The sequence below is a fragment of the Larimichthys crocea genome, chromosome XIV, assembly GCF_000972845.2.
Source record: "Larimichthys crocea isolate SSNF chromosome XIV, L_crocea_2.0, whole genome shotgun sequence".
Lineage (NCBI taxonomy): Eukaryota > Metazoa > Chordata > Actinopteri > Sciaenidae > Larimichthys > Larimichthys crocea.
Genome location: NC_040024.1, coordinates 2213969 through 2226560, shown reverse-complemented (window position 1 = coordinate 2226560; position 12592 = coordinate 2213969). Strand labels below are relative to the sequence as shown.

At 41.6% G+C, this 12592-nt stretch overlaps 1 protein-coding gene across 3 annotated transcripts in view; it reads left to right on the top strand.

The window, feature by feature from the left end:
- Positions 1-12592, top strand: part of LOC104924060 (RAS guanyl-releasing protein 2) — a 35562-nt gene that overhangs the window by 5633 nt on the left and 17337 nt on the right. For all 3 annotated transcript variants that reach the window (XM_019262350.2, XM_019262349.2, XM_027287687.1), the window contains exons 2-8: positions 5784-5917; positions 6141-6243; positions 6537-6593; positions 6871-7002; positions 7533-7683; positions 8694-8867; positions 12190-12306. In XM_019262350.2, the coding sequence (XP_019117895.2) occupies positions 5848-5917; positions 6141-6243; positions 6537-6593; positions 6871-7002; positions 7533-7683; positions 8694-8867; positions 12190-12306 (804 nt within the window). In that variant the 5' untranslated portion in view covers positions 5784-5847. The remainder of the gene's footprint in view (positions 1-5783; positions 5918-6140; positions 6244-6536; positions 6594-6870; positions 7003-7532; positions 7684-8693; positions 8868-12189; positions 12307-12592) is intronic.

The following is a 12592-nucleotide window of genomic DNA, read 5'->3' as shown; positions in this document are numbered from 1 at the left end:
TCATTTGCTTTTGAAGCAGATTCAAGTTGCATTCTTCCTTGTGTTTTTCATCATCACTATCCCTCCCTATTTGATCTTTTCCCCTCTTTGGCCAACTATCTTTTTCCATGTTTGACTGGGCTAATATGAGGTAGGGTAGGCTCTCTTCCTGTCTCCCAGTCTCTCTTTTTATCTCCCATTCTGCCCCCCCCCCCCCCCAAGGAGCAACCGTAGCTGCTAATCTCAGTTTGCAGCCGGTGCCCCCCCACCGATGTGGCATTCTGCGTGTCCAAGGAAAAGGAAATGTTTCCCTTCCTGCTCTCAGTACCCTGCAGTCTGTAAATAGAGCCTGCCACCAGCAGCTCGGTAGGCCCCTCTGGAGAACTATATCTGTGCAATCATGCAACACTCTTGCTACAACTTCCTGAAACAAACTAGGTGGTGTTAGGGAGGAGATAAGGGTGGTGGACGTCGAACATAAAGAAGTGGTGTTTGTATGTGTTTTTGCAGACTTGTAATTCTATCCATGTGGCCCCTCAAGGACAGAAAGATGAGATAAAGAGTGCAGATTGCCAGCCTTCAGCTAGGAAACTGGAGTCGTAGTTATAGTCAGTAAATTACACTATTATGTTTTTTATAGTTACCATATAAAGAAGTTTATCTGCCTTTATCATCCTTTAAAATACATTTTATACTGTGCCCCAGAGGGCTGGAAATCTAAAGCTAATCAGTAACGTGATAGTGAACTCTGTGGAAAAATGGAGTAAGACAGTGAATAGGAGACAGATAAGAGTAAAATAGCCTCCTCTGTGTCAAAGAGGTTTATAGGAAATGTAGTCTTTTAGAAGCAGAAGCACCAGCAGTACCAGTGATGTGAGAAAGAGGCTGTCAAACAATATCAACATCACATTCTTAACACTTTTTCACATATTGACATATACCATTGAATGCTGAATGTTCAGTATGCAAGTTCACATGTAATCAGTGGAGGACTGAGACTGTTTGTTAGTGTGTCATATTATCAGTCAGTGCCAATGGAGATAAAACTTTCTTAACATGTGAGGCAGAATATTCAAACTATGTGTGTTCTCTGCCTGCATGCGTTGGGGTAGCAGTGTGCAGAGAGTCGTGAAAAAACATAGTCATGGTTAGGGAAAGCATCGTAAATGGCACTTTCATCACGGTTTCTCTGCTGGAAAGGCACCTTAGAGGACACTTTACTGTGTTTTGTGCACTATAAAGGAACCCCAGAGGACACTCTGTCATGTTTTATCTACCATAGGGGCATCCAGAAGCGCACTTTCGAAGAGTTTCTTTCGGATATGGGGGCGAACGCCAGCCTCCAGCTCCTCCCTGGGGCCATCAGTGCATGTAATATAATGACATGGATCGCATCGCAAACACTGCTGTTACCCATATTGATACATCAAATCAAATCAATAGATAAACAAATGAATAATAAAATGTTTTAAAAAATGAATAGCTAAAGTGACAGCTGACACGCTGATGTTTAGCATGCATTTTGTACATTTCTACTTGCGATCACATTCTTCTCTACAGGAGCTGTGTGGTTGTGCGGATTTATCTGATTCATTTCACTCTGGACTGTAATGATTCCCTGACTTCTCCACTAGGGCAATCCAGCATCCGCCATTTGATGCACTCTAATGACCAAAGTTGGTCACATTGCTATCAACACAGTACTGCCAATAGTCTGGCTAAAAATGGTGGAGATAGAACATTTTAACATGTTTGTGTGAGGCAGAAAGAGCAGACTGTGTGTGTGTGTGTGTGTGTGTGTGTGTGTGTGTGTGTGTGTGTGTGTTTTCAATGCCTGCCTAACAGCTAATCAGTGTGAATGAATGCATCCATGTCTGGAAACATCAATCAAACTTGTTTTACCCAAATGCCAGCGAGGAGAGAATAAAACTAAATCAATGGCTGTATGGTGATTGTGCATCAGCACGGGGTATTAACTATCATGGAAATAAGGCCATTATGGGAATATCAATAGCAGGATTGATCATATCATTATCTGTGTGTTTGTCAGTGTCTTATCATCAATCAGCGCTAAGACATGAAAAGGTGTTGAAGAATTATGCAGCTAGTTTCCTTCCAGTGTGTGGGCTTTGAGCTTAGCACAGCCTGACGTGATTTAGACAGGAAAAAGCACACACACACACTCACACACACACACACACACACACATACACAGACTGTAATTTACTCTGATGTACTGTCTTTACACTGTATTGTGACATGCTTAAATATGAAAAGGTGCACTCCCTCCAAACTAACCAAGCAGCAATCATTCATGTGCTCAAACAAAACTGACGAACAATTTTAATAGTCAAAATATTGTTTACATTTACAACTCTCAGCCTACCAACAGATTTAACATTGCTACTATTAACTATTGCAATAAACAAGCATCATAGCATAATGTTAACACATTACTTCTCAAAACATCCTAAATTATGTAATAAATGTAATGTAATCTATATAAAATAGCAGTGGGTAATACTTTAATTTAGGACTCATGGCAAACATGAACTCAATAAATAGTTCCATGTATTATAACTGGTGAGATTGACCCTAATACATCTCTGTTATTTTTTATTTTTTTAAAAGCACTAATTAAAAGGGGAACAAGTTGATTGAGGACCTGTGAGATATTACAGAAAATGGTGTATCCAGTCGGTAGGTTTAAGATTCAAACGTTAGACATTTGCATTTCCCATATCTGAATATTTGCTGCTTTTTTTTTGTCATACATGTGACTGTAAAGTTTCTTAATACGACAAATAATCGATTGTTATTTGCAGCCCTACATTTACCTACGCAATGCAGACAAGCTCTGGTCTAATACAGTTTCTTCCACATGTGGTATATTTGTGCAGTAAATAATGTGAAAGAAGCAGCAAACAGTGGTTCTGATCCACTTTAGCTCTTCAAAACAAAGAAATTTGTGGCTGTGATACAGCTGGTGAATGCTTTTCATGTTGTTTAGTGGCTATAATAGTGAGGATGAGAAAGTGCCTGTCTGTGTCTAGCCAGAGGATGTGACATTCAGTGCCCACTAAACCATAAACACACCGCAGATTCTGCATGGCCAGGATTGACCAGGCACCCGTCAACATCCCTTTATCCCCGCTGCGCCCCAACCCACCCTTAATCTGCCTGATCGATGGCCCTGGACGGTCGTCACCAGGCAACCAAGGATAACACCAAAGCTCTCATGGTGTGTGCTACCTAACAATCAATCTACCGCTTCACTGATATGAGAAACAGTATCAGAAATCACACTGTGGCAAAAAATACTTAAAGAAATGCAAGAGAGACAGAAAGGGAAGCGTGTTAAGAAAAAATAAGACACTGAAGTCTCCTGAAAGCACAGAGAGAATTGTTCTTAGGGTCGTGACAAAGAGCTCCTGTCAGCGGGATGATGAATGGTGCATTCGACTGGATGGCAAGATGGTATCATCAAGATGGGCACAGCCTGTGCCGCAGTGCCAAACTAGACTCAGTTAAAAGAAGGCTCAACCCTTGCACCGGTGGCACTGAAACCCCCTCCCCCCCTGGCTTTCAGTGTTACTTCCTCTGAGGGATCCATCCAATAGGTCCTTGCATCTGCAGAGAGCGTAGTTTTATATCCTCATTCGGCTCTTGGGGACAGACTGTTCTGAACTGAATGTGAACTGAAACAGATGCCCATTTTGCAAGAGAAAAATACATTTCAGCTCAGATGAGCCTTATCATTCATAAAGACCCTTGTCGTGTGGCAATAATAGACTCCAAGGCCACTTCCTTCTCTGTTATATTCATGAGGTGTGAACAATGGTCTCTGTTCTTCTAGACTGAGAATTAGAACTATGGTGCTTTTTTTAAACCACATGTCACAGGTGGGTTTTTTTTCATTGAGGTTTCAGAGTTACAGCACTGTTCGATAGCTCAAGCTTATTTCCTGTGGTGACCTTAGCATCCCTCCCAGGAACTTTCATGTCTATCTATAGCAACAGCACAACATTTCGAATGTGGTCTGGAAGTCCCTTTTTCACGCCATGATTAAGGTCTTCATAACAGCACAGATTTGAAGCTGATTATTTCACCTTTTCGTCATCATTGTTGACCTCTGCTCATTCTGACTGTTTGACTGATGATTGAAGCTTTAGGGTTATACTTCCCTCTGTTTTTCTACACCAGTCCCCCCCCCCTCATCCGTCCGTCCGCGTAGAAACATGTGTGCGTATATGTGTGTGGCTGAGACAGCTTGTGAAGCCTGTAATTGAGTGTGTCCGCCCACCGCGTTGCAGCAGAGACAGCGCAGTGGAAGGCTTCATTGTGTCAGGCACAATAGATACATACACATACTCATCACACCCTTCTCCCACTCTGCTATGGAACCATAACACTGAAGAGCTATTACTAGTATGCAGCAGTGGGGTGTGTTATTTGTGAATTTGGTCACCTAGCTTTGTCACTCGAGTATAGCCTCAGCATTACTTTCACGCTTAGCAGTGAACCAGAGGTGTGTACATATGTCATGAAGGTGTGAGTAGATCAGTCTGGTTGTTATGGTTCACTGCTGCAAAGCCTCACTAGAAAAATGCTGCAACACAGTTCTTCCTTAACTTAATTTCTGCAACAAATGTGCCATAAAATGAAATGTTATCATGCATGTCCAAATACTTATATATATATATGCCTTTAATACTTGCAAACTTGTATTGTGTGAACAGATAATAAATGGTGGTTTCCTGTTGATTGTGTTTGTGGCTCTCTATCAGCATTTCAAAGAAGCCACATTGAGGTCAAAGCAGGCTCAAATGTTGTGACATGCTGTCAAAGGCTGCGGCCGGAATTACCGTATACGTGCGCTAAATTTACATGTGTTGACATGATCGCGTCAGGGTTCACAGTCCTGAAGTAAAAATGTAAAGTTGACTTCACACATTATACGAGGTCAAGTACAGAATAATCTCGTGTGTTGAACTGAAACTGCAAGTCAATGCTTTAGATGATATTTTTGGAATTGGAGCATTTTAATGGTGCAAAAGTGAAAGATGTTTTTAGATCTCAAAGGTCCTTTACTTGAGAAGTAGCCGTGTAAAAATACTAAGCTGCAAGTAAAAGGTAAAGCAGATCATCATTAGCAAAAATGTACTTACAAAAGGTCAAAGCTGAGCTGTCGCATAACTCCTGTTAATGAAATATGCTTGAATTCGTATTAGGCTTTGCATTCATGGAGGAGCTTTTCACTGTTGTAGCTGGCTGAAGTGGAGCTAATGTAACTTAACCCATAACAAAGCATCATATTTTATAAACGTATGATAAGTATGCAAAGTTGCCACTTTTATTCTTTATGACTGTTAAAATAAGGAGGACAAAAGGGATTGTAAACAGTCCTTAGTTATCGTATTGCCATGCAGATTAGACCATAATAAGACATTTAAATTGTTCTCCTGCTAGTGGAGTTTCAGGTTTTGTAGACTGACAGGATTTTGAGATTGAGTTTATTGGCTCAAATCAAACCATCATATCAGCAGGGGATAACACTGACAGGCAGACATTCCAATTAAACTCTGCCAGCCCTAAACCAAAGTAAAAACTAAACGAAGTGAAAACAGTGGCTGATTATCTCATTTAGAGTGTGCAGTGTGGAGCAGGATGCAAAACAACTGACTACACAACTATTCCAAATATGTAGCCACTATGAATTTCATTTTCTCTCTCTCTCTCTGCTTCATAATTACTCTCTTTTGCTCGCCTTTGATCCTCTCTTTTTCCTCTTCTCTTGTGTGCAGTGAGAGACACGAGAGTCAAAGCTGAGGCAGACAAACAAGGGAAAAAACAGAGAGGAAAGGAACGATGGAGTCCATTTTGTCGGAGCAGTCGGCCACAGTGGATGAGCTGGTCGAAGCATGCATCCAAGCCTTCGGTTGGTCATTTGATCATTTCTTTTATATATTAAACAGAGTCAATAAAAACAAATTTTATAATATTTTTATATTTTCTGACAGTTATTTGGAATTTGGAAGTGCTTTCTTTAAAACTGTATAGCGTTGTGTATATTGGTGATCAGGCAGCGACTTAAATAAATACACTTGCACTTGACTTGGTATCTTCCTGATGACGAGTGACATGCTATTTTCTTTTTATAGACGAGAAGGGCGCTCTGAAGGATGCTTCCTTGGTCCGCATGTTTCTCATGATGCAACCTTGGTACATCCCTTCGACCGAGATGGCAAAGAAGCTAGTGCTCAAGTATCCTTCACCTTTGTTTTTTTGCTACCTCACGGATGTGTTCTGTATTCTTTGGTGTTGTTCTATAAATATCTCTTTTGATGCAGCGGAATCAAAGCCAGATCCTTCAGATCCTTGTACAGGGCTTTGAGATGGAAAAGAATCCAGGACCAGGACAGGTTATCTGTCTTTTTCTGGCTCTCCTAAATCTGTTCAGTCTTAATGAGATTCAACAGAGACTTGTCATAGTCTGGGTGTGGAATTACAGCTTTGCAGAAATATGCAGCAAGGTTGCACCTTGACTTTTGGATTAGATCTCAAGAGGAGAGCTGCACTGCTGAGCGCCGAACAAGAATATGCCACCTTGTCAAGTAGGAAACCGTGATCCTTTCTTTTACCCCTGCTACTTCTCTCTGAACTTTGATCTGATGTACTTGCTTTGTGGGTTTAAGGGAGTTTCCAATTAAATATTGACAGAATACAGAAGTTGCATTACTCAGTCAAAAATCACTTTTTATCACCATATAAACCCACTAAATCATCATCAGTCACATTATATTATTGTGTAGAAACAAGTCAACCTTCCTCCAGTGTTTTTCACCATCTCTCTTTCTCTCTCGCTTTTCATCCCTTTGTTCTGCCCTCCAGGTACTGGATTTCTGAGTTTCCAGCAGAGTTCAATCTAAACCCGGAGCTAGAGGAGCAGATCAAAGACTTTAAAGACCTCTTGACCACTGAGGGCAACGAGAGACAGAGCCAGCTCATTGACCTCGACAGTGTGTGAGTGAATTGGCCGCTGAAAGCAGTGCGTGTTGTTGACAGTGTGAATGAGCGTCTCTGTCTGGGGGTGTTTATGTCATCGTGCCCTTTTATAGCCTGTTCTCAGACATTGCTGAGCTGTGCTATGGAGGGTCACTGACTTCTCCTTTTCCCATAAAAGCCATTTCTATGTGACCTTTACTTCCCTTTAGTGTCCCATAAGGAGAGAGCTTTGTGGAGCAGATTTGTAACTTACTGCAGCTGGTTTGCAAATGAGGGAATGTCCTTTCAGAAATACATTCTGCATCTGTAGAAAAAGTTGAATAGTTTGCTTCAGTATATCTCATGTTTTACAGAGCCTGTGGTGTTTTATGACTGTGGAAACTATGTTGTGATATATGTTATCTTTCATCATAATTTAGTTTTGATATCTAACACCAGCATAAGTGCAGCTCTAACCGGAGCAGTAGCTATAAAGTTGATCTGTTAAAACTTAACTTTTCATAAAATATCCGGCAGTTTTTTATTGTGCTTTATCGTCTCCCTTCCAGGCCGTCATATAAATGGAAGCGTCAAGTGACTCAGCGTGTCCCATCAATGTCCAAAAAGAGAAAAATGTCCCTGCTGTTCGACCACCTTGATTCCTGCGAACTAGCTGAACACCTGACCTACCTGGAGTACAAGTCCTTCTGCAAGATCCTGGTCAGTTTGACCACAGTCCTTTTTCAAGCTGTTGAAGCTGCAATGTTTACAGCTCTTTGAATTTCATTTTACATGCTGCAGCCTCATTGTAGTTGCTAAGCAATCGTGCTTAAAATCAGACTTTTACTGGCAGTAATTATATTTGTTGTCTGGAAACATTTTGCTCTTTGAGTTTTATTTTGGGGAGCAAAGCAATGACTGGGTTTGTGCTGATTTAAATGGTAGATTTTGGATAATCTATTCAAGTGTGATGGCGTTGGTGGCAATATGGGGGCAGTGGTAGTGATTTGTCTTGGCCCTGTCTTTGTTTCTCTTCTAAAAGAGATTCTGGCTCAATATAAAACAAAAGAAGTAGCCATAATAAAAGTCACAATAAATAAATATATATATGTATGAAGCATCTACTGGTCTAAATGTGCAGTAATGACACATTTCTGCATTTAGACAAGGTATATTTCCCAAATTAAAGATTGGCTTCATCAGCCAGTGAATCATCCGGCTGGCTGCTTTGATATCTGCACTGTGCTACTGTGTGGATATTACTGCCTTTAAGGAATAGCTTGGCAATTTGGGAAATGCACTTATTCCAAAGGTAAAAATACTGTGGATACAGAAATAGTAAGGCACATAACTCGAATAAAATAGAACTTGATAATTAGTGAGCTGCTGGATAAGGGATCTTGTTCCCTTTAGACTGAGCCCGGCTAGCTAATTTACCCTTATTTCCAGTCTTTGTGCTGAGCTAAACTGCTACCTCCAGCTACATATTAACTGTACAGACATGAGAGTGATATTAATCTTCTAATCTATGCCTTGGCAGCAAAACAAACGAGAATACTTTGAACTACAAGCTGGATTCAGAATGTTTTGTCACTCTTACACAAAATGAGTCAAATGTATCTCCTGTGTTGGTGACAGGACTATCATGGTTAGAAAAAAAACACATTTCTTATCAGGATTTGGTTGTTGTAATTTACATCAGTGAAACTACTGTTCCTTCCTCTTTTCAGTTTCAGGACTACCACAGCTTTGTGATGCACGGCTGCACGGTGGATAACCCCATCCTGGAGCGTTTCATCACCCTTTTCAACAGTGTCTCCCAGTGGATCCAGCTCATGGTACTCAGCAAGCCCACCGCCCCACAGAGAGCTGCCGTCATCTCCCACTTCATCAGAGTGGCACAGGTCTGTCAGCTGTCGGCCCAATAAGGGGTTCAGGGTGCACGTAGAAGCCGACTGATAGATGATTGTCTTGAGAGGAAGTAAATATGATGGATTAGAGATTAAACCAAGAGAGAGGGGGAGTCACGGTCACGGTGCTGTCTTGATACACAGAGGATTTGATCCTTTCTTATTAGGTGGCACAATTTGTGAGGAAAGGTAAATTTAATTTAAAAAGGCTTTAGCTGTTTTAGCATGTTAAGATGCATACTGAGAGCTCTTCAAGATAATGGCTGCCTGTCAGGGGAAAACCTTGCATCTCCAGGAATAAAGAAAGTCTTATTTGAGCTTTTTTGGCATTCACCAAAGGCTTTTAAGGGTCCTTAGGGTCTGTAAAATGATCTCAAACAATAGATCAGCTTGTAAAACAAACAAAAAATTAATGAGAAGAGTATGAGTTTATTTCATTATACAGTATCTACACTTCCTGTTGGCTAGAAAGAATTCAGCGATGCATTCTTTAAGAGAGGAATCAGTGGGGAGTGTCTGCAGGTGCATGACTCACATCCGACAGAGGAATGAAAGGTGGGAGGGCAGCAAACATTGCACAGTACATTTTAGTTTTCATTTGTTACTAGAGAAATTCCACTGGATTTCGCATTGCGTTTGAGGGGCTACGTAGCTAGAAGGGGAAGTTATTGTGAAACCAGCTGCTAGAGGCTCTGTAGGCTGGAAATACAGATAGTGTGCTTACATACTAACAGTGAACATACATGGCAAACAAGTAATGTTTACCAGGTTCACTATCTTCGTGGTTTGGTGATCAGACAGTACATTATAAAATCAGCATTTCCAAAATTGTACATTAAATTTGTTAATGTACTACAATTTGCTTTGTAGCACGTATGGACAAAGTACAGGTGAGGCTGATGGGAATGTTATTAGTTTTACATGCAGGTTAGTCATAAACTAATATACGAGGCAAATTTACGCAGTTACCAAATTTAATGGCGGCCCATCTAATAGTTGTATAAATAAAATAAAAATATAAAGTGAGCCTAAATGTAAGTTGGGCTGTCTTTATCTCTCTGTGTCCATGTATTTCCTCCGTTCTATGCTCATCAACCACTATCTTCTATGGTCATCTACAGGCCAAGATGTCTCTAATCCTGATCTTGACTTAATATGGTGCGTCCCCATCAATTCTCAAACAAAGCTGCGAGCTCACAGCCGTATATGGTTCTTTGTCCATATGTCTGGAGACTGTCATTATTTCACTGCAGAAACATCCCTTTAAATGCCGTCCTGGGCTCCACTGTAATTGACGTAATTTCAGTTTGATGTTATCATTTGTTTTGCCAGATGGGCTGGTTTCTCCCTCTGTGTGACTATTCACCCATCTCCGCTGTGCGAGGGAGCTTCAGTCGACCATACAAAGCTCAGAAAAATCATTTTCATCCTAATAGCCTGCGGTGCTATGTGAATGCATCCTCGTTACTTATTGCAACTTTACTCCTGGATTGTTTTCGGCCCCATTCCATCCATCTATCCATCGTCTCTTCATCTGCAGAACAAACTGTCACTCATCATTTATTTAGCAAGGTCTCAGCAGGTTTCACCACCTCCCTCTGTCTTAATACACCAGCATTCCACCTGCTCAGCAGGGCTCTTGTCATGGGAGCCCAGCAGCAGCTCTTCTAAGTGTTTCACCCTCCTTGATATTGAACGATTGGACTTTTTCCAGTGTTTCATAAAGCGTTTACAATGTAGTGGTAAAGACAGATGCTGATTCTGACCAGCCTTGATGTGCAGGATGAACGGCTATGACAGGTCAGCTGCAGAAGGCCTGAGAATTACCTCCTTCTGGCCTCCTTCCCTCCTGAACTCCTTTTTTTTTTAATCCTCCTTTACAAATATCACCGCTGCCAGCATGAAGAAGAATCACCTCTGTGTCCTCTGCGCATCTTTCACATTATTTTATAGATACTGTGGAAACAGAGCTGCAGGGCAAAAAAAAAAGTACAACTTTGGTCATTACTCTTGAAATTTTAAAACGCAAGGGGAGTGAGTGAAAAAGGGCTAATATAAATAACTAAATATGAAACATGGCCACATAAATCAGTTTAAACAGTGAGAGGTAAAAAACATGTAGTTTAAACTGACTTCAGTTCATTTAAGGATTAGTTGCACTTGCTTGAAAGACATTATCAGTGTTTCCCACTGTAACAGAAGTTATTTTGGACTGTACCATTCAACCAGAATAGGTGAACATTAGTGCAGATACATCACAGGCAGCACATCCCTGCTGGAAATTGTTAATTTACCAATTTGACATGCCTCAAACTTTAGTATTCAGAGATGTAGCCCAGCGCTGCACATGCAGGGACAAGAAATTATGTTCAAGCTGATTTCATACGTGTTCAGAGGCAGCACAGAAGGTAGTCTCAATTTACTTGACATTTCCCAAAGCTTCCCTCGGGGTGCACTGGTCGTGTCCCATTTCAGATTCCTGTTGGCAGCGCGTTACAGCCGATTCATGTTCATTAGTCTTTTTCTTGCCTGCGCATGACTTGAATTATAATTTAAAATGCAAAAATGGTCCTTTTGTGCTCATTGACAAGCCCCATCCCAATTCATATTACAATATGTTCAGCATGTGAGTGTGTCTGTGCCTTCTGGCTTTGAAAAACAAAACACCACATCACCAATCAGCTGTGTGATAACAATTTGCTGACAAGAAGATGAACTCCATCCCCCATGCCTATCAGACACACAGCATTTATTCTACACCAGGTGGAAAGCCCTGGCATGTTGACAGTGAAACCTTTCCCAAGCCTCGCTCATGGCCACATGCACGTGCAGTTTGGGCGAACCTACTCTTCAAATGCTGGGCTGCCCTACACACTGCTTTGCCAATTGATTCCAAAGGGTGTCTGAGCTGAATCAAATGATCCCCTCTGGCAGCCCTCCCACACAGCTGCGACCCCATTGATTTTCCAGTGAGAAGCCATGCAGGCTGAAGGGCAGCAGGGAACCCTGCAGAGTACCATTCACAAAGTGTTATCTTAAGTTGGGCTTAGACAGGTTAGAACATTCAGTACTATCTTGGTATATTTAGGTGAGGTTCATGCGTGGATGTGCATGAGGGCTGCTGAACACGACTCTGGTTAGCTTCCGGCTTTATCTTACACAGCTTTCAGATTTTTTTCCTGCATCTTTCTCATTCTAATATCGTTTTAACCTCTCTCTACCACTCCTTAAAATCCTTTTGGGCATTGCCTTACACATTCCCTTAGTGTCTCCCCTTTCACCCTCACTCCTGATATTTCCTCCTTCTCGTTGACAGAAGCTGCTCCAGTTGCAGAACTTCAACACGCTGATGGCGGTGGTGGGCGGCCTCAGCAACAGCTCCATCTCTCGTCTCAAAGATACGCAGGCCCACATCAGCGCGGAGACCAACAAGGTGCAGTAGCAGCTACCATCCTCTCAGCCATTACTGATCCGTTTCCTGCCTTCGCAGCCAAACGCCAAGAGGAAAATTTCGAGCGTTCACTGCATGTCGATGCACTTAGCTAACAAGTGATATTGAGTCTTGATTCAGTAATCCACATCTTGCCTGTGTGTGAGCTGCCAAACACCATATGTGTGCCCATTACTCCTACACAGTGGGTTTTCAGAGCTATGAATTTGAGCCATAAAACTGGAAAGTTGAAGGCAACAGTTGGAGGAGTTACAGTGTCTCGTCAGTT